The 23,067-nt window shown below is 36.6% G+C and overlaps 1 protein-coding gene across 1 annotated transcript; it reads right to left on the bottom strand.

Moving 5' to 3' along the window:
• On the bottom strand, positions 1-20,096 carry RSL24D1 (ribosomal L24 domain containing 1). The gene is made up of 6 exons (XM_043988188.1): positions 19,951-20,096; positions 16,149-16,262; positions 7,955-8,027; positions 2,425-2,488; positions 1,217-1,302; positions 1-442 (listed from the first exon to the last, which is right to left on the bottom strand). The coding sequence occupies exons 1-6, from the start codon at positions 20,029-20,031 to the stop codon at positions 369-371; spliced, it is 492 nt and encodes a 163-aa protein (XP_043844123.1). The 5' UTR covers positions 20,032-20,096; the 3' UTR covers positions 1-368.
• Between the last annotated feature and the right edge of the window lie 2,971 nt (positions 20,097-23,067).

The raw sequence follows: 23,067 nt of genomic DNA, 5'->3' as shown, positions 1-23,067 counted from the left end.
GACATTAAAAGAAATGTTTTATTTTATACATCAGTGACCTTAAAGTACAATGTAATTATGGCATTAGATAAATGTTGGAAGTCATTATCCAAATGATACAACCATATTGTTTCTATGCACTTCTGTAATTACAAATAGCATGATCATGACTTACAAAAGAGCACCCATTCAATGTATCTTTGACCTTGAAATACACACTCCCCATAATTTGATAGTTTACAGACAACAATGTGGAAGAAATGTCTTTTAAATGTTCTCTGATTTTACTGAACTAATGTGAAAAATAAATCAATGATGCACAAGAGTTCCAAGGTTCTGAAAAATATTTTTGAGAGATACAAAGTGAAGTTTGCAGAACATTAAGATTTCTAAGAACCATCTTCCATGTCCACATCCTGTTGTAATTTGAGCACCATTTTTTCTTCCAACTGTTTTCCTTTGCCTTAAAAAAAAAAGTAGGGAAAAAAATCATCTCGTGACCTCAGAATTCATAACCACATTCTCTACAGGAGTCGTGTACTTTGAAATATGCATTCAACTATTTGAAAAAAAGTTATGTCTCAAAGTCACCTTCTACCAGTCCAATATCATTATCTACCAGTTATAAATCTGAATTACCTAGAAGTTTTTACTGTGAATTCAGGAGACTTCAAACTTCTTGTTATACAAGTAATTTTTATAAGAATATTCTTTGAAAGAAGTGGGCCATAGGCTAGGCATTAGAAATCTTTTTGTTATACAGATGTTACCACTCAATATTTGTTATAACAGAAGCTGTCCTATGCTAAGACTTAAACATTCTGGAATCTAGTTTGAAAGCAAATTCTACCTGTCTCTGCTCTCTAAAAATTATTTGGGGTATAAATTTATATCAATTTACCATGCCCCAAACTGACCAAATGGTTCATGTAACAAACTCATGTAACAAAAAGTAGTTAGATGAACTCAAAGGGAAAGCTGTAGTTTAAAATATTACTCTTTGGCCAAAATCAGATGACAGGTATAAATTATATGTGTACAAATATTATCAGCATTATTTTTAAGATATTTTGTGCAACCAAGACTGTAATAAACATTTTTCAAGTATCACAAGTACAGCAAAAATCCCTTTATAGATGCAACAAAAACCTCAATATAGTAACAACCTGCTCCCCTAATTTATCTTGCCAATAAATCCAGTCTTGCTTTAAAAAGAGCCCACATGTACCGTATTTACCTGCAAGAGGTGCTCGGATAAGGTGGATGTTTTGTTTGACTTCATTGATGGCCTGGACTTTCTGTAGTTCTTTGCTCTTCTTTAACCTAAGGTAGGAAATACAAAATAGCATCACAATTTGGAATAATAATCTCATTAAGAAGCAGTACTCATTATACAGTGTCCAAATTTTATTATTAAGCCAACCAACAACTAGGAATGCCTATACTTAACTAATGTTAAATACTAATTGAGACATTCCTAATGTAGGGAAACAGCACTTAGGGCCTACTCCCCAAGGCTCCTCAATCAGTCCAGTCCATATTGCCTGAACATTTGTTCTGGCACAGAATGTTATTTAATTGTTCCACGTGGCTAGCCCTTGGCTCCCAAACTAAACTGTAAGTCTACCTAACAGTAGAAACTGTTTCATCTTTGTGCTGCAACAAGAACTTTATATATGTCTTTATATTTGGCTTTACTAACATAAAACTGCACTAAGATTTTTGGGATGACCTATAGACTAGGTATTCACTAAATACTTGATAAATAAATCTATGTTGTTGAACTGTTAAAAATTAGTCCCATATAGGGGAAACATGCTTCCTGACCACTCTAGCCATAATGGATTTCTATAGTCTTTAATTAGTATTGCTCTTATATATCTCAGGACTTTAGAAATTTCATCACACAATTAGGGCTTTACTAATTATTGCCCTTTTCTCTAATTATATGCTGTATATGATAGACTTGCAAGATTCTTATAAGGAAAGACTGTTGTCCTATTTCTTGTGAAACTGCCAGAGCATCTAAGCACAATGTAAATAGTCGATGAATTCTCAGTTCATGGAATGAATGACACTTAAACATCAGATGTCCCCTTTCTCCTAATTCTTACAAATAAAGGCTAGGAAGTGAAGTACATTTTTCCCTCTGCAATAAGATAGCCTTTCTAAACAACACCAACAACCCAGGGAATTTCTGCAGCAATTATTTTCCAATACTACAGTTTGATAAACTTCAAATGATTCGTTGAAAACACACCACTTAAAACAATACAAACTGATTAATACCATACAAGTAATACTGTACTTGAGTAACTGGTCAAACAATGTTACAAAAGTATTTTGAGGTATTAAAAATGAAATCGGATCTAAAACATTAAAAATGTTCATCAGGACAATGTTATATATAGTATAACTATAGTTACTTTACTCAAATATTCCTACCTGTTCATTATAAATTTAGCTTGACGTTTTTGTTTGATCTCTTCTACTCTCTTCATGGCATCAACTGCAATAAAAAAAGATAAAAATATATTTACAAAACTCTAACATAAGCATATGCTTTCAACCCCTGAAATTTAAATGCACCTGTCCTTTAATGTAAAATTTTTGTTCATTATCCTAGAGTTCCTAATTTAGAAAACACTGAAATTGAAACAGTGATTTCAAACATCACCACCACAAAAAACTGGGGATAATGTGGACATCTGCTGATATGTTACAAATTCTTAATTATTCCTCATTAATTCATCCTTTCATAAATACCGTTTCTCTTAATTTTTTAAGAAGCTTAAAGGCTGTTCAGTTTTGATCTTGTGTGTGTGTGGTTTTTTTTAGTGAGGCAATTGGGGTTAAGTGACTTGCCCAGGGTCTCACAGCTAGTAAGTGTTAAGTGTCTGAGGCTGGATTTGAACTCAGGTACTCCTGACTCCAGGGCCAGTGTTCTATCCACTGCGCCACCTAGCTGCCCCTTGTTCAGTTTTGATCTTAAAGAAGTATTTTAACAAGGAGATGACACACTGTAGTTGCAAAGAATGTGAAGGCCTAAAGTTAAAGAGGGTTACAGAATATGCTTTACCAACTAACAATACCAGGAAAACAAAAGAAGGAAGGGAATTATAATAATGGATAGATATTTATCTATTCAAAAGTATGTGCACTGCTTAGCTTACACTTGCTTCTTAATGACATCATGAATGCTATTTAATGAAGACTATACAAAATATCTCAGTTATAAAGCATGTAAAAACAAAACTGGAGCTGCTGTCCCCAATAAGCAGTAAGAAAATACTGCAAGGACTAACACACTTATACTGAAACCTTGCAGAAAAATTTTATGGGTTAAAATGTTAGGAGTGCTGGGCTAGAAAATTTACAGAAAACCCAGATTCTAGTGCCAACTATAGCATACTTGCAAGTCACCAAACCTCAGCAAGCTGCAATTACATCTTCTGCAAAATGAGGATACTACCTACCTGACTACCTCTCCAAGGATTAAGGTAAGGATCAAATAATAAAAATAACATATGTAGAAAAGCAAGTTTTGAGAATATAGAACACAGTTGTACCACTACTTAGAAGCACAGGTGAAAGTAAAAGCATTAACAAAGGAGACAAATTCATGCTCCTACAAAATTTCTGAATCCAAGATTCAAAGAAAGGAAAAGTACCGCAATAGGAATGAACCAGACTACAAACTAAGCAGTACACATTTAGGACTTGATGCTGAAAAAAGTGCTTTCAAATATCACAGCATGTTTGGTCAAAGAATGCCATGTGGGATTCTGACAAGCATATCTCTCTCCTGAAACATAAGATCCAGAAAGATATTCGCAAAGCACATCCTCTAACTTTTCTTATTTTTCATTTACTTCAGATTCCACCATCATTTGCAAGCTGTGAAACTGGCCTATGTTGATAAATAAATCAAAAATTAAATTAACATGTGAAAAGGTACAGAAGCTTCTATCAACATAGACAAAGTTTTCAGTTTTCTGAATAATAACAATAACTAGCATTCAGAGCTTTATGGTCTGTAAAAAACTTTTTAAAAATTACTTTATTTGATCCTCATAACAACTCTGGGAAGTAGGTGTTTTTTCTTATTATCCCCATTTTACAGATAAGGAAACTAAGGCAAATGGAAGAAGGTAAGTGACTTGCCCAAGGTCACAAAGCTAATAAGTGTCTGAGGCTGTATTTGAACTCAGGTCTTTCTGATTCCTAGAATAGCACTCTATCCACCTCGACACTTAAGGTGCCTTGAAGTATATGAAAATAACAAAACTGAAGCATAGAAAACTGCTGACAGAGAGCTCCCGGTGACTAAAGTTAAAGTCAGTAAATATGGAAAACCTCTGCCCTGTCCACAGCCCTTTTGCCCATGAATAATTTTCTGAAACGAGTATTTTCAAGTAACCATGTGCCATAGTGAAAGCATCAAGCCCAAAAGAAAACATTTTCTTTGTTTTGCAAGCATCTCCAATGTTCTTGTGAAGACCTACTAGATCCTCCCAATGAAAGTGCTATAGATATAGAGAAGTTCAGACATATTCACAATCCCCAACAGAAATGTCCATACAATAAGGAAAGGAACATTAACTAGAAATTATTTAGTTTTATGACCTGTCAGATCAAGACCTATTATCTACAAATAGGGGACTCCTATTTAACATCAGTTCTTTCTTGTGTTCAAAGTTTTCTGATTCTCATAAAAATACCTAAGAATGTAATAAAAACAGCATTTTAAAAGACCAGTAAGTTCGTTTGAAATTTTATTTTAATGAAATATATTTTTTATGAAAATTTTATGAGCAAACCATATTATACATTTTTATACTCCTAAAATAACAAAGTAGCTTTGGATCAATAAAGAATATTAAATTAGTAATATCAATATTCCAGTTTTTTTCCCTTGCCTGCCCCCAATTGTAACGATTGGAATAACGCCACCTGCTGGATACTTACTGTAGAGGAGTTCTGCCCATGAAGGGAAGGTCTTTGAGGGCAAGACCAGGAGTCAGGAAGTGACGCGGGCTAGTGGGAGGAGGAAGGAAGAGACTGGTGCTCAGTCTCGCTCTCTTTCCTCTGGACTCTGGCGGAGAAGGGAGCTAGAAATGTGCTCTCCCTTTAATAGATAGGAATCTAGGCCTTTTTCTCTCTCTTTACCAAATTCTTATTCTCCTTAATAAATGCTTAAAAGTCTAACTCTTGCTAAAGCTTATAATTTATTGGCGACCACTCATTAGATATTTTAGACAGTTTAGCTAGAATTTTAGCCCTTAACAGATGGTGACCACGAAGAGGAAAGCTAACCCTCAGTCTTCTTCTGATCTGCTGGTTGGGTAAGAAATTTCCCCTCCCTCTCCCTTTAACTGCTAAGTACTGGTGTACTGGCTGTGTTTTTCCTTTGAATTTTTTCGAATGGACCTTTTAAACTCCCTAATTATCCTATTTTTGATTTTGGTCTGTTTAACCAGACAAATGGGAGATAAGATCATGTTAATGCTTTGTTTTTGTGGATTTTCTATTTTTCTTTTTATTTTTGTTAAAAGAGCCAGCAACTTACTCACACAAGGAAATTGTCTTTTATTGTTCCACGTGTATCTTCTTCTATTCATTCATCTATCTAATTTTGAAACATGGTTTTGATTTCATAATACAATGTTAATTCTAGGAGTATTGTGCTCCCATATTCTGAGTTGTTTGTTTTTGTTATTTTTTTTTTCCTCAACTGATTATTTGATCAAACTCTTTAAAGCATTTCCCTGGCAAATTGGTTGCCATGGCAAGTGTAAATTGATTCTAGAAGTATTATTTTTGATAAGCATATTCCCAAAAAAAAAAAGAGAGAGAGAGGAACATTTGTAAAAGTTTTCTTTTTTCAAAAAAAAAAAGTTCTTTGAGATTCTGTTGTGCTTTAACTTGTATTTAAGTATGTTCTGATTTTTCACAAAAGTAATTGTATACTAAGTAAAAAAAAAGGGGTATTATTTGAAATTGTTGCATAATTATATATTGTGTTCTGAGTCAAGATGTATTCACATTTTTTGCAATCATTTATTATCCTCAATTTTTAAATCCATATGAGACTTGCATTATGGGAACTTATCATTTAAGACATTAATTGCCTTTATTCTGAGTTATCAGATGCCAGTTGGCCAAGATGCCATCCAATCACAAGAGGAATACATGCAAGAGCAGACACTGAACTGTCACATGAGGGGAGACATGCATGAAGTCAAGGTATGGCCGAGGGAACGGCTTTTGACAAATGTTGAGGTTGGATTCTCTTGGTTTAATATTTTATTTTATTTTTCCCCACAATATTGTACAGATGGCTGGAAGTATTCATCCCACCCATCTCGCTCCTACACCTGGCTTCTATGCTCCCTCCTATATGCCTGATGCCATGGACATCTCAATCCCATGCATCTGATTAAGTCTGACTCAGTTTCCTCCAATATGTTCGGTGGCATGGACATATATTCCATCCACCTATTTTAGACCTGGCATACTGCATGGGCAGTATATATTGCTCAAGTGTGGGAATGCTCATATCCCATCATTTCTCTGTTCTTTTATGGTAACCCCCATAATTATCTCAGGTGTCATGATAAATACAGTGTTGAATTTGGCCTTGACACCTGTTACCAATTATATTAGATTTTTTAATTTCTCATAATGGCATGAGGATAATTAGGCAGATGATGCAAAAAGTGATGAAACAAAGATAAAAAATTATTTTTAATAATTAATATCGCAGCAATTGTCTTCTCAATTACCCTCCATAAGGGGGGGACTATAGTAATATTATAATTTTAAAGAATGGTTCAATTTTTGTTTTATTATATGTTTCATGTGTAACAACTAAGATTCTGAATTCCCTTAGACATGTTTTTGAGAACTTTCATTGTTTGATTTGATTATTGATAAAGCTATTTTAAAGTTGTGTTAAGCTCAATTTTGTAGGAAATTTTCCTGGCTGATTACCAGCATCCACACATCAACCCCTGAAAAGACTTCCATTCCACGACTACACCTAGAGGACATCTGAGAAAAGACTTTCAGAGACTTTAAATGAACAGTTTTGATTTGTTGTTTTTGTTGGTTTTTTTTCTCTTTCTGTTGTAATATACACCATCTGTAACATGTATTCTCTGCAGAGGCCCTCCCTTTGCAAGACTAATGTCAAAGCGTCGGTTCATGAGGACAAAAAAAATTGCCCCTCTGGACAAAACTTTCCTCTCTTCCTTTTCTATATTGTTGTTCACATATTATTAGTTAGCAATAGTTATCATATTGTTTTTACTGTTCCGTCAAGGAAACATTTTGTTTCTTGAGGAACAACAGGGGGGACTGTAACGATTGGAATAACGCCACCTGCTGGATACTTACTGTAGAGGAGTTCTGCCCATGAAGGGAAGGTCTTTGAGGGCAAGACCAGGAGTCAGGAAGTGACGCGGGCTAGTGGGAGGAGGAAGGAAGAGACTGGTGCTCAGTCTCGCTCTCTTTCCTCTGGACTCTGGCGGAGAAGGGAGCTAGAAATGTGCTCTCCCTTTAATAGATAGGAATCTAGGCCTTTTTCTCTCTCTTTACCAAATTCTTATTCTCCTTAATAAATGCTTAAAAGTCTAACTCTTGCTAAAGCTTATAATTTATTGGCGACCACTCATTAGATATTTTAGACAGTTTAGCTAGAATTTTAGCCCTTAACACAATCTCGTTATAAAGAAAATTTGTAGGCAAACTCTTCTACACATCTTAATAAAAACATTATCTAGATAGTTATACTTTGGCATTAAATAAAGTATTACTTATTAATTTCTCTAAACCAAAGGTAGCTAAGACATAATCACCCACAGTGTTATAGAGGAGTTGCAATTTAGTGGGGGTGGGGAGAGTTCCTTTATCAACAAAGCCACATAACAAATCAGTCTGACTTGAAGAGCCTTATAAATCCCTTGCATGTTACCTGTCTTATTCCATAGTTCTCTCTGGTATTTGACAGGCTCATTTCTACGTTTTTCAAATTCAAATGAATTATCCTGCATAGAAAAAAAAGAAAAGTTATGCATTTATGAGATAGAAACTTTAATTTGAACAAATAGTTAAAATAGCATCTTTTACAAACAGATCAAACTATGTCAAACCAAGCACATTAATTTCTTATTATATAATGACCCCAGTAGAAGCATTTTTATCCATTCACTCAACTATATGGGAGACACGGCTAGCTATTGTGGAAATAAAAAAGAATAAGCCATAGTCCCTACCCAAAGGGCTTACAGAGTAGAGGGCAATAAGATATACATAAATGAAGAGAATACAAGATAGAATTGAAAGCAAAAGGCATTGAGAATAGGAGTTGAAGAATACCTGTAGGATACTTTTGTACTATAGGAGAACAGAAGATCTAATTTAAAAGGTGCCATCTGAGTCAGGTCTTAAAGGATGGGTGGAAAAATGAACATGGAGGGTTCATTCTAGAAAGATGGAGAGAGGATCACTCTAAAAACAGAAGATGAGTCAAGGCCTGAAAGGAAGAAAGTGGCAGGCATATCTCTGACTTCATTCAAATTTGATCTTTTACAAGAAGCTTTTCCCAGTCCTCTTCAATTCTAGTGCTTTATATCTAAGACTACCTTGAATTTATCCTGTATATATATCTTATATGTATATAGTTGTTTGCATGCTATCTCCATCTGAATGTGAGCCACTGAGGAGAGAAACTATTATTGTCTTTGCATACTCAGGACTTAGCATAGTGATTGGCATACAGAAGACAACAAATGCTTATTTCCTTCCTGACCTTAAAGTCTGGAAAGTACAAAAGGGGTTAATGGAAGATAATGCTGGGAAGTTAGGTTGGGCAAAATTGAAGGGGTCTTAAATAGCAAAATAAGAAGTTTCAACTTTATTGGCAGCAAGTGGGGAGTACAATCACAGAAGCTTCTTGAACAGAGATGTAATGGAATCAAAGCTGTACTTAAAGATTAATTTGGTAGCAATATGTAAGGATGGACTAGAAGGTAGAGAAACTGAAGACAAAACAAGTTAAAAGATTAATGCAAGAGTCCAAGAAAGAGTGATAGTAAGTGCTTAAACCATGATAGTAATAGCAGAAATAAAGAAAAAGAATGTATGCAAAACATTTAAGGGGCAAAATCAGCAATGTTTATTTTTATGATGCAAGGAAGGCTAAAGTCAAAAGAGATTTACACTGCAATTTAAGTCTGAGTGCCAGTGAAGAAAGTGGTACTATTATGAGAAAGAGAGAAGTCAAAAGAAGATTTGGGGGAAAGGTTCATTAGCTTGGTTTTGAAAACACCAAGGTGGAAATGCCACCTTGAGGTAGAGATATTCAGAGAGGGAGAGAGAGCACATGTGAGCGCATTCTGGAAATCAAAATCTGCAAGGCATCAATACGGAATTGTTAGTTGAGTGTTAGGTGGTAAAAGAAGTTATATTATGGAAAAAATATTTCACATGTTCTTAGCCCAAATTGGCCAAGAATACAGAGCCAGTAGGAGACCCAGGAGTTCATGCTCTCACATTTACTAGTTGTTTGATCATTGCCAGGTCACTTAATTTTTCTGAGCTTCAGTTCCCTCATCTATAAAATGGGGATAGTGATACATATGCTACATCAAGCTAAAGCACATTATAAATCTTATACAAATATAAGTAAATATTGTTATCACGGGGTTTCTGCAAGATCAAATGTAGGAAAAGAGGGCCAAGAACAGAATCAGGGGGAATAATAGTATTTAGAAAATAGTACAAAAAAGACTTTTTAAAAAAATGTACCAGGAGAGTACATTATCAAAGAATTCAAGGGAGAGAAAAATTTCAAAAAGGAGGGTCATTTATTAGTGGTATACAAACTCAGACATAGGATGAAATTTGAAAAAAAAGACCACTAACAGTTACCTGATGACCTTTGAAGGAATGATTTCAGCATGTCAGGGGAGCAGAAGCCATATTGCAAAGAGTTAGTGGAAAATTAAAAGCCAGCTGGTCAGACTACTCTTTTTTTTTTCCTTTTTTCTTTTAGTGAGGCAATTGGGGTTAAGTGACTTGTCCAGGGTCACACAGCTAGAAAATGTTATGTGTCGGAGGCCAGATTTGAACTCAGGTCCTCCTGAATCCAAGGCTGGTGCTCTATCCACTGCGCCACCTAGCTGCCCCCAGACTACTCTTAAAAGAGTGTTGGTAATAACGGAAAAAAAAAAACCAATAAGAATATTCTGTAATGAGGATATAAAAGACGAGAATAGAGGAGAGACTGAAAATACAACAGAGGAAGGATAGAGCAGGATATCTAAAATGGCAGAAAAGGAAGGAAGGATGAGATAGGGGAAGAGGAACACTTCTTTCTGAGTCAGGAGGAATAGAGAAAAGGATGGAAAAAGACAAAATCTAAAGTGTTAAGGAAGCTGTAAAAACGTAAAAAAATGTAGCTAATATATCATTCTAAATAAATTGTTCCCATAATCTATTGGAGTTAGAAAAATTTAGAGCAGAGACAGCTGCAAATAAGATCAAGTCAATCTCAAAATATTTTTAAATGTTTAGAGTTGAAAATTATGATGAAAGTGTCATTAATTATGCTATTAGATACTGATGTAAATATTGATATTGAAAAATAGTATTCAAAGGAAATCCACCAAGGTTAGCACTTTGCTTCTATTTATGACCTCTCATAAATGACAACTATCACTACTACATCCATTTATACAGAATTTAACACTATTAAAATCTTCACTGAATTTATCAAATAAACATTGACAGGCTTAGAGAAAAAAACTACTGACATTATCAATTCATTGACAGTTTCCTCAGCATTAAAAAAAAATTTTCTAGAGTACCCAAAACACTAATTTCAACACAAACTGGCTAATGTTTAAAAAAAAAAAAGTAAGAGATTAAAATGCTAGTGATTGAAAACACTAAGTTAGGGAGGGGGAAAAATATTATAAAAATCTTTTTTTGAACAAATAGCCATCCCAGCTATGCAGACTAACATTCACCATAAGTGATCCCTTCCCTCCAGGGAATTCCCACTTTGTATATCTCACTTCTGCACTCTATACTGTGTTTATTTGGGGACATCATACTTTCTTGGTGGATTAAGAGATCAAGAAGGAAAGGACAAAGTTGTCACATTATACCCCCTCAGTACCCAGAACTGTATATATATCGCATAATAAATCACAATTAAGAGCTGACATTTTAGTGAAGAAGACCTAAGTTCAAATCCACCCTCTAACAAACAGGCTGGGTGATCAAAAGCAAATCACCAAATTTCTGAGTGCCCCAAGCAACTGTAAAAAAAAAATTATTAACTATAACTAATCTGAAAATTTTATAACTGTGGGCTATATGAAAAAATTATATCTAAGAAAAATTATAACTTTAGAAAAATTATAATTGGGCCATAAATCCCTTCCGTGGTTGCCATTCAAATGTAGAAATATTTTAACTGACTAGCTGGGGTCTAATCTAACTGGGGGCCTAATCTGTGGATGTTTGACTGGCTGGCTATCTGACTGCTATTAACTTAGTACCGGCTGTTTAAAAATTTCTCCACACTGCTCCACTCCCAAATTGATTAAGAAGCCTCTTAATTAAATAATCAAAGCAGGGTTTATTTATAAAAATAAATGTAAGAGATAAGAAATGCAAAGTTATACCAGACCAGACTGCTTTTAATAAGGGCCATTGTGCTCCCCTCAGGGCAGAAGGAACTGGGGCTTTCCCCAGCTGTGCTGCCCAGGCAGCCTCGGCCCTGCTTCACCACAGAAGCTGAGGGGGAGGGGCACCAGCCCCTCTTACACAGAGAAGACTCCTGAGGGCCTAAGGCTTTTTAATCTCAGCCCAAAGGCAGTGTCCCCACATCACAATAAATTTCCACACAACTCTCTAAGTCTCTAACTTGCAGGGAAGGTGACATCTATTTTAGGAAAGAAAGGCCCTTCCAGGAAGCAAAAGTAAACAGATGAAATCAACAGATCCATAAAAAAGTGGATGTCATTCACCTAAGCTTATCCAGTTTGCCCAATCCTACATAATGCTGTCTAGATGACTATTCACTGTCAACTCAAACTGAATATGGCAAATATTAAAAAAAAAAACAAAAATGAGCAGCTTTACATCCAAGTATGATCACCATAATGCCATAACTTTCCCAAGATTCTAAACAAAGAATATAATCTTCAATTTAAATTTGACCTCTTAGCTTTTTGCATACAATGAAGGCCAAATCAAGTTCTTTTTATATCTCTAGCATCTAGCCCTTCAATCACAAAAGGCAATTCCAGGGTTTAGTGTACTTGAAATTAAGGTCCTATCATCACAATATCTACAGTAAATAGTAAAATGATCAATCCAAATAATAAGTCACTCTCCTAGTTTTTTTTATGCCACATAACATTTAATTACAATTCTATTCACAGGTTTACAAATGACAATGCTAGATTTTTAAGATGCTGGACTTCTTTTTGTTTAGGGATTCAAGTCTTTTAGGAATCTGCATGCATGTGAGAACATAGACACAGAAATACACACAATCTGTTTCTGCCTCTTTCTCAAACAGAAATTATCACTGCAGTTACTCACTTAAGCCTGTGATTTCCACATCCCATTAGGCTATTATTTCTGGAGACCTAAAAGCTAATCATTCTAGAGTGACTTTATGATATTTGCATGACTCCAGCAGTTACTGAAATTAAAGTAAAATCACTGAGATTTCCCTAATGAAATAAGATCTGTGCTATTGAATTACTTTTAAAATGCCCTAGAAACTGCTAAGTTAGTAAAACTTGAGTTTTTACTTTAGTTGTGACTTTGTGGCTTCTAGTTTAGTTAAATCTGAGTCAATTTCTAATGTATTACTAAAAAGGAGGTAGGTTGCATGCACTTGACAGAAGTCCCCAGCTAATGGGTAAACAGATGGTAATTGTGAGAAGGTAGGTGTCAGATCATACGCTCTCTGAAGAGGAAAACTGTTATTCATTTTTGTATCTCCCACATCAACCTACACACTGTAAGCACTCAATATGTATTTGGCTGAATCAATGAAAGAGATAGGAAGGTGAGTATTTCATTTAGCAAACAACCACAGGATACTAGTAAACTGAAAATCCCTCAAAAGATGCTTATGATCCTCAAAAAGGTAATACAAAGGATCCTGAATTCAAATTTTCTTATATTTTATACCATACAAATGCATTTCTCCATCTAAAGATTTTTTTTTCCCAAGGATAAACCTCTAGGGTGGGACATAAAAGGTACAAATCAGAGCACAGCTGATAAGTCACATTCCAAAGCAGACTGAGTCGCAGAAAAATATGTAAAATTGTTATAGATTCTCACCAGAAAGGCTTGAGATTCCTAATTTTTTCTTAATAGTCTAATTACATCTTGATAATCTTCTCAGTTCCTTAAAAATTTCTATAATACCACAATTCCAAAGAACTAAAGTTGAAGTATTATCACCCACCTCCTTCTAGAGAAGAATACTTTGGGACATGGCCAACGTGGCATTTGTTTTGCTTGACTAAGCATATTTGTTTATGAGGGTTTTCTTTTGCTTTTAAAAAATTGTTCGATTTTAGGCAGAGGGGGGAGCTAGGTGAGAAGCAGAGAAAATAAATGCCTATTCATTGGAAAAAAAATTTTAAACTGTTGAAGTAACTGCTACAATAAAGTGCTTTTCCCTGAAAAGCTCTATAGATTTTTAACTACTTTAATTTCTTTGATTCTGAAAAATACAAATAATCCTTGATAAGGAACAGCCTTGACCAGAAAGGATAACATTAGAACAATTAAAATAGTAAATTAATATTTTTTAAAGAAGCCTATAAAATACTGCAATTGTGACCATACTAGAGGCATGGCTGAATAGATTTGAATATTCCTTTGTTAATTAGCCAGCTACCAGATAAGGACAAGAAGCATTACAGAGTATGTTTCACATGTATGTTGATGGAAATAAAGGGCTGTCCATAAGATAAACAAACTGCCCTAGATTAATAGAACAGAGAGGTCACTTAGCATGGTGAAGATTAGGAAGCCCTGATTTGAGTTCTGGTCCTAGCTCTAAAATTTCCTATGTTCTTGTTTCCTTAGAAGGTGGTAAAAACAACTTTTTCCCTATATATTTTTATTCTTAAAACTTTCAAACATCATACCATACTTTACTGCCTAATTATGTCCTTAAGGCATTTTAAGTGTTATTTTTAAATGAGAGCCTGTTCATTAACTAAGTCAAACCTTACTACAAACAATTTGTCCACTTAAAGTGGATGTTTATACAGCACTTTCAGGTTTGCAAAGCACTTGACATACATTATCTCATTTGTGGGTAGATACAGTAAGTACAGGTACCACTTTACATAATTTACAGAGGCAAAATGAACAACAAAAGCAAGGCTCTGCACTAGAAGGTTCTCTCTTCAATTACCTAAAAAAAAAACCCTCTTGAGGGAAGTTCTAAAATGTGAAACAAGCAGCTATGCATTTACTCCATCCTATGACTTAAATCATGTAATAACTTGGGGACACAAACTCAATTCAAGAAGAGATTAGAATTTACAATTTTAAAGCTTCTATGGAGAGGTTATCTTAGTTACCCTAAACAATTTAAGATTATTATTATTGTTGCTGTTGTTTGTCCTTCATTCTCAGAGAGGACCATGACACTGGGGTGATTTCATGACTTGCAGTGAATTGGATTTAAGTAAGGGAAGTGAGGCAGGGCTGTGCAAGGTCACCAACCTCACTCTCTCCTCCAGAACTATCTGGGTCCAGTAGCAAGATATACATCAGGATGACTAAAGATGAAAGGCAATTGGGGTTAAGGGACTTGCCCAGGGTCACACAGCTAGTGTCTAAAGTGGATAAAGTACTGTCCTTGGATTCAGGAGGACCCGAGTTCAAATCCAGCCTCAGACACTTGCTAACTGTGTGACCTTGGACAAGTCACTTAACCCTTACTGCCCTACCCAACCCCCCAAAATGCTATCCATCCCCAGAGATAGAACTGACAGTATCTGAATACAGATTAAAGCATTTTTTTAACTTTATTTTTCTTCAGTTTTTTTTTTCTGTTTTACTTTCACAACGTGACTAATATGGAAATGTTTTGCATGTATAGAATTGATTGCCCTCTCAATAGGGGAGAGGGGCATGAGGAGGGAAGGAAAATAATTTGAAACTCAAAGTTTTAAAAACAAATGTTAAAAATTGGGTTTTACATGTAATTGGGAGAGAATAAAATACTAAATAATTTTTAACACACACATATATATTTATATATTTTAAATAGTTTGTCCTAAAAAAAAAAACCTACAAGTTTTGCAACTTCTCTGGTTGGCAGGAACAATGCTCCATTATCTACCTATCTTCTCTGTGACTGATAGGGCCTTACTGTGCAGACTTTCTATACACCATGTATAGCCTCTAATTTGACTTTCTGTCTAGGATTCAATTCTGCTGACCCTCATAATTTTCTTTGGTGTTCTCAATAGTTCTTCACTATTTTTTTTTTCCATTTTAGAATATTAAAAATTGAAATTCACTCTTTAGTACCTCAAGCACTTTGCAAAAGTTATGCCACTTAAGTCATCCCTAGGTTATAATATACTGAGCTCTCTGTATCCCCCCAGTAATTAGCAATAAATATCAGCAAGGTTCTTCATCAGCTTTGTCTGATTAGAATACTGCAAGTTACCATGGATGGACTCAAAACTCCTTAAAAATCATTAAGTATAGTACTATTACTCTTTATCAAATATTTCCTAAAAATGCATTTATCTAATATCAAATCGTGGATTGGAGAAATTATCTACCAAAATGAATTATCCATACCACAGTTCCCTTCTATTTTCATAATGACAAGAAATCTGAATTTTTCAAAAGACTAAATATAGCAGAGTGCTCCTGCACACTGTAACTTGACTGGCTTTTATTTCTCTTATTAAGTTCTACAGAATTATAATATTTAACAATTCTTGAGAATTACAGATTATTTAAAAAATTAAAAGGTAAAATTAGTCAATCATTTTTACTAAGAATCCATCTGATGATCAACTATCACATATTGCTATGATAAAAATCAATGTTTTGAAAAATATCCAGACTACTCCCCAGTCCATTGTACTCACCACTGTAAGTTCTTTGCCAGCTGCCTTTCGGAAGGCTTTAGTCCATCTGACCTTACGAGGATTGCGCTTCTTTTTAAAGTTTTTGTGGCATTTAGATTTGCAAAATCTGAAAACCTGAAGGAAAAATAAAAATAAAACCAAATAAGTTAGCATTAAGGCTCCTCCTGAAACAAAATGTTATTGTCCCAAGCCAAACATAGTTAACTAAAACCAAGACACAACTGCTATGCACTTTATTTCCTGTCACCCACTTAATTTAAAAATTGATCTGGGACCACATGCAACACTTGACTCAGAACAAATCCCAGGGAGTAATTCACTGAACAAGCTGGAATCACTAGAAATATAGAGTCAAGGTTTACTTATTTACTCTTTTATAAATTTAAAAAACATGGGGTGGCTAGGTGGCGCAGTGGATAAAGCACCGGCCTTGGATTCAGGAGTACCTGAGTTCAAATCCGGCTTCAGACACTTGACACTTACTAGCTGTGTGACCCTGGGCAAGTCACTTAACCCCCACTGCTCTGCAAAAAAAAAAAAACCATAAGGGGGCTAGGTGGCGCAGTGCATAAAGCACTGGCCCTGGATTCAGGAGGACATAAGTTCAAATGCAGCCTCAGACACTTGACGCTAGCTGGACAAGTCACTTAACCCTCATTGCCCTGCAAACCAAACCAAAAAAAAAACAAAAAACAAAAAGCAAAAACATTAAATCCTCCAAATTAATCACCCAGAATGAGAAAGTCAGTAAGGTCAATTTCTAATCACCCTTTATTCTCAAGAACTCTTGTGCATTTCAAATGTCTTTAAGAGAAAGAAAAAAGACAGAAAGCAATTAAATGCTAGGCCAGCTGATTGGGTTTTTTTTAAGTAATATTTTTATATGGACTCAAATACTGAAGGTGAAAATCCAATCGAATATCTCTCATCTTAACAAAAAGCTAAATAGATTTTAAAATTCACTGAATTTTAGCATTGTTATTTTGATAAATGAGAGGCATCATAAAGCGAGCTAGAATCACTCATGAAGTCCTGGATTCAACTCCACCTCCTGATACATACTGGCTGTTTAACCCCTGGTAAATCACTTAACCTCTCAGTGCTCCAGACAATTCTTCGAGATTAAATTGGAGGGCAAAAGTTAAACTGTACTGGTAGAGAAAATACCTCATCTGAAGCTCCCAATAAAGATGAAATTACAAATCTTGTTACAAGTTGTGGGTTTTTTTAAACGGATATTGTATTTACATTTAAAATTATACCTATTCACATATCTGATTAAAAATAAATAAAATTCTTTAGTAGTCTCTTAATAATGACTAATAATCCAACTTCCTTTTATAGTTGAACATAGACCAATGCCCTCTAAAACTTTGTAATGCTGTACTACTAAAACTATTCATTCAAGTATCATTATGTAATTAAATTGTCATTAAATGTCATTTGTTCTACATTCTGCAGAAACAGTGGAGAAATTTTTTTAATGTATTTCATCATTGTGGAGTTTTGTAAACAAAATGAAACTGATTTATTGTACATTACTGAAGGTGACTCATAATGAGAATAGGGTAGCAGGCAAACAAGTAGTCATACTCAAGGAACAGTTTGAACTGCTGAATTCAAAAGTATCAAGAAGATCTACAAATAGATGACATCAACCATCACACACCACTGTAGCATTAATATAGAACTTTCTGATTTGAGAACTTAAAAGCAAACACTCTTTAACCCTTAAGACAGTCCTATGAAAACAGCAGGTATAGAAGATTTCTATTCTGCATAAAGTACATAAAATATCAAGATGTTTCTCATATACAAAAGCAAAATATAACATTAACTTTTGTCTCAGTTCAGTCAATAAATATTTATTAAGCCCTACTACATGCCAGGCATTGTACTAAGTACTGGGGATACAAAAAGAGGCAAAAGACAGTCCCTGACCTCAAGGAACCGAGGAGATAATAGGCAAACAAATATATACCGAATAAATAACTGAGGAAAGGCACTAACATTAAGAGTTGTGGATGGGGGCAGCTAGGTTGCGAAGTGGATAGAGCACCGGCCCTGGAGTTGGGAGGACCCAAGTTCAAATCCAGCCTCAGACACTTGACACTTACTAGCTGTGTGACCCTGGGCAAGTCACTTAACCCCAACTGCCTCACCAAAAGAAAAGAAGAGTTGTGGATGGTTTACAGTAAAAAATGGAATTTTAATTGGGACTTCCAAGAGAAGTTAATAGGTGGAGCTGAGGAGGGAGAGTATTCCAGGCATGCCCAGAACTGAGAGAGTGGATCCAAGAATGTAGGGAGTAGGGCATAATAAGACTGGAAAGATGGGAGGGGGCTAGGTTACAATGGTTTTATGTGTCAGAGTATTTTTTTATTTGATGTATTTGAGGTAATAGGGAGCCAATGGAGTTTACTGAGATGATGTGATCAGATCAAAACTACAAGAAAATCGCTTTAGTGGCTGAATGGAGGATGGAGAGATGGGCTTTATATCAAAGGTTTTTAACATTTTTCTCAGAGCCCTTCTTAGAAAAAAGCTGTTAAATAACTGAAGGAAATTCTAAATTTCAGTTAGAAGTTAGTGAAAATAAAAATGTATTTTTTCCTATTCCAGTTCAAAGACCCTCTGAAATCTGTCCATAGATCCCATATTAATATAAACAAATACATGACTATCTTCCTTTCCTGCCTCACCTTTCCTACTCAATTTTATCCTCCTCTTTAAGAATCAAAAGATAAGGCAGAAGAAAGAAGAGTACAAAATGCAGGGATAATAATTCCACTACATTCTTTCCATCACCAAGCTTTACAAAGTTATTCAGATCTCCAGTTTGTACAAGGGCACAACTCGTATTTAGAAAGCATTTCCTTCTTACTTCCACTTCTTAGAACTCTTTAGTCCCTAGTGCCACCTGCTCCAGGAAGCCCTTCAGCACCCCTCAGGTATTAGCATTTCTCCCTCTAGGGATCACGTAGTAGTTTTCTTTAAATTTTGTATTTACTTACTGGTCCCTAAACTCCTTTAAATCAGGAAATGGTTTCACGTTTTTTTGTCTTTAGTATCTCCCAACATTTACACAGTACATATTAAATGCTTGTTAGCATTGAGTTGTTTCTGCACCGTACCCTACCCCCAAATAAAACATATGCTCCTTTACTGCAAAGTATATTTCCTTTTTCCTTCTAACCGCCCCCCCCATCCCTAGCAAGTGCCTCGTACAAAGCAGAACTTCACAAATGCCTGTTGAATTTAAATGAATGGAACTGTATCCCCCAAGCAGGATGTTAATTCCTTAAGGACCATTTCATTTTTGTGTTTCTGTTCCCTAACCTAACAGTGTCCCCTGCCCTTCCATGGAAGAGGCTTAATATTTATTGAACTGAATTGTTCGGTGTTTAAATTATCTTGTCCTGTAGCCCCAAGTGAAAAGTGGCTCAAAAGGCGGCCTTCTCTATCTAAGTCCGTTTCTCCGGTGCGAGGCTCCCAGTCCCTGACCAGCCCGGGACTTGACCACAACCAAAGGCCTGGCCATAATCAGGGCCTGATCTGCCCCGCCGACCACCCGCAGCAGGTCCGCAAGCTACCCACAACACAGGAGCTGGGGACCGGAAGCGACCCAAAACACTACGGCAAGTGAGCGAGTCCTTTAAAGAGAGCATAGTCACGTGGTGGAGGTTGGGGGAGGGAACCTCCGAAGGGCCGGGGAACGCACGCCAGACCCAACACGCGCTCACCCCAGCGAGCCCACACCTAACACCTCCCCCAGTCCCTCGCCCGCCAGCCGTGGCCTGACCTTACAGTCGTTGCGGACAAACATCATGCCGTGCCCCGGGTAAACCGGGCCGGAACAGAAATAACACTTCTCTATGCGCATCTTGAAGTCGAGCCGCCACCTTTCCTAGAGACCAGGGCGCTTGAGAGGAAGTGACGAAGAGGGCTTTTCCGGAAGTACGTTTCTCCTTCCAGGGCTTCTTGCTAGCTTCCGAGACGGCGCGACAGAAGGGGGCGGGCCCTCTGGCGCCATCGTGTGGGCTTTGCTGGGGGAAACAATTGATGGGATTCGCCTGCGTTGCGCCCTCTGGTGGAATGCGGGAGATTCAGCCCTGGAAGGTCCGTGAATCCTAGGGAATCATATATAGATCTTTAGCGGAGAGACCCCAGAGTTCATCTACCCAGGCTTTTAGAAGTGAGGAAACTGAGGCACAGAGAGGTTATAGAGTCAGAGTTCGAAAGAACGGTAGAGGATCCTTCCCCTTCCCGTATAACAAATAATATTTCAAGACTGAGTTAGCTGTAAAGCAGGAATTGTCCTAGTGAAGCTCCAGCATTAATTATGTTACATAACATAAAATGCAGAGTCATCGTTGACTCCCCAGTTTCCCAATTTGTTGACAAATCCTTATATCTTATGTGTCTCCTCCTCTTTATCCATGTCCACCACACTGTTGGAGGTTGTCATCAACTCCAACTTTGCCCATTGCAATAGCCTCCGAATTGATTTGCCTGTTTCAAGTCCTACCTCTTTGCGGTCTTTCCCTTTACACTGCTGCCAAAGTGATGTTCCTAAAACAAGTCTGATAGTGTCCCTCCCCTGCTCAGTAAACATTACTAGCTCCCTATTACCTGGAATATCCAATACAAATTCGTCTGTCTCACATTTAAAGCCTGGCTTTAATAACGGCTCCAATTTACTTGATCACCTGACACCTCATCTCCTTTTCCACCTTTAGACGCCTCCATGCCTGGCATGTATTCCTTCTTTAACTCTTCTCTTAGACTCCCTTGCTTCCTTTGAAGCTCATCTTAAGTATCACCTTCTACTGTCTTTTTCCTCAGATGATAGCACCTCCCCCCAGCAAAAATAATTACTTTGTATATATTTTGTACTTATTTCTCTTTATGTCGTCTCTTCTGGTAGGATGTGAGCTTGGAGGACAGGAAATATTTCATTTTTTGTCTTTGGATCCCCAGTGCTTGGCACAATACCTGGCCCATTGTAGGCTATTAATAAATGCTCGCTGGTTGAGTGTAGGAAGGGGAGGCAAAAATTAAGGGACTTCCACGTAGAGTCCCAGGGACAATGCCCCCAAATACCTCCCTGGTTACAGCCCCGAGATCACAGAAAACTAATTTGAGAGAAACCCTCAGGTGAAACCCTCTTTGATATTTGATTGGTCATCCAGCCTCCTTGTGAAGGTCTCCAATAATAAGGTATCTGTCGGGGCAGCTAGGTGGCACGGTGGATAGAGCACCAGCCCTGGATTCAGGAGGACCTGAGTTCAAATCCGGCCTCAGACACTTGACACTTACTAGCTGTGTGAGCCTGGGCAAGTCACTTAACCCCAATTGCCCCACAAAAAAAAGAATAATAATAAGGTGGTCTCCAGAGTCCATTACACATTTGAATTCCTCTGAATCATTAGGAAATTTTCCTTGTATCCATTTGAAATCTGCCTCAATGCCCCTGTTGTGAACCGCTTCAAGATCCTTTTGACTCTTGAATAATTCAACATGTTAGCCATCCTTCGAACTTTTTTGTGTTATCTACAAATTTGATAAGCATGCCATCTCTGCCCAAAACAAAGAACATGCCACAGTCAAAAATAGATAAGGGACTCCTGACTGTGAGTCCAGTGTATATTCCATTACAACATGTGGCCTCAAAATCTAGAACAATCTAAGTGCAAAATTATTTTTTGGCTTTTTGTGGATGGTGAAGATAAATGTAAGAAAAAAAATGATCTTCTTAAACATCAAGGGGTGTCCCCTAGGTCTAGTATGTAATGCTAAGTAAACATTTAAGAAATGCTGTAGAATTGAATTTGAAACAGTCCAGGAGGATTTGGTGAATCAGGTCATGCTACCTCTATCTGTTTCCCTCATGGATTTATACAAACCCAGTCTAGTGGAATTTTTCACTAGGTTCCATGTCCTAGGGCATAAAACCTAGAGAATCTGAGTTCAAGATCCCTTCACTAGCTATCTGAACTTGGGCATTTTATATAATGCTTTATAATTTACAATGTGTTTGTCTGCCAATAGGCCTGAGAGGAAAGCAGCAAAAAACTATCATCTGTAAGCTCAGGGAAGTCAATTGACTCACTCATGGTCACCCAGGTACCATGTCTTCAAACCCAGGTCTCTCAATTCCAAGTTTGGAACTTTTTCCACTATATAGTGCTAATATCTTCATGCCTCGGTTTCTTTATGTATAAAATTAGGATAGTAATACATGCATTATCTACTTCATAAAATTATTGTGAGGAAAGCCTTAAAATGCTCAGAAAAGCAAACAAGCTATTATCACTATTATTGAGGAATCTCTTTCCAGACAGAATGAATGTTAAGCCTTTCCTCATCCAACCAGCCCCATCCATTGTTCAGCTGGTCCATCACCACTACATAGTAATCCTTTCATTCATCTCTCATTGATTTCCTATTACTCTTTTTTTTTTTTTTTAGTGAGGCAATTGGGGTTAAGTGACTTGCCCAGGGCCACACAGCTAGTAAGTGTTAAGTGTCTGAGGCCGGATTTGAACTCAGGTACTCCTGACTCCAGGGCCGGTGCTCTATCCACTGCACCACCTAGCTGCCCCTCCTATTACTCTTTATAACTGTTGTACACCTCTTCTCTCCTCAAGAAAGTACCTCAACCCCTTCCTCAGTAAATAACCTCACCTACTTTGCTGAGATGGAACTATACTAGGAATACCACCATCACTTATTCTCCAAAGCTCAAAATCTCTCTGTGACCATACCCAAACTATCCTCCTTTACTCCAATCTCAGAAGGTAAAGAGTCCCTTCTCCCCTTCCCTACAGATCCCTGTCTTTTATGGCTCTTCTGGGAATCTACATCATCAATCATTCCTTCTCCCCTTTTTTTTTTTTTTTTTTTAGTGAGGCAATTG

This window comes from Dromiciops gliroides, chromosome 2 (genome assembly GCF_019393635.1).
Source record: "Dromiciops gliroides isolate mDroGli1 chromosome 2, mDroGli1.pri, whole genome shotgun sequence".
Classification (NCBI taxonomy): Eukaryota; Metazoa; Chordata; class Mammalia; order Microbiotheria; family Microbiotheriidae; genus Dromiciops; species Dromiciops gliroides.
This window is presented reverse-complemented; position numbering and strand designations above follow the sequence as displayed.

Coding starts and splice junctions, on each gene's coding strand:
- RSL24D1 (XM_043988188.1), bottom strand. CDS start 20,031: ATGCGCATAGAGAAGTGTTATTTCTGTTCCGGCCCGGTTTACCCGGGG. Junction 8,028..16,148: donor CTGGCAAAGAACTTACAGTG/GTGAGTACAATG, acceptor TTTTCTATGCAG/GATAATTCATTTGAATTTGA. Junction 1,303..2,424: donor GCTAAATTTATAATGAACAG/GTAGGAATATTT, acceptor TTCCTACCTTAG/GTTAAAGAAGAGCAAAGAAC.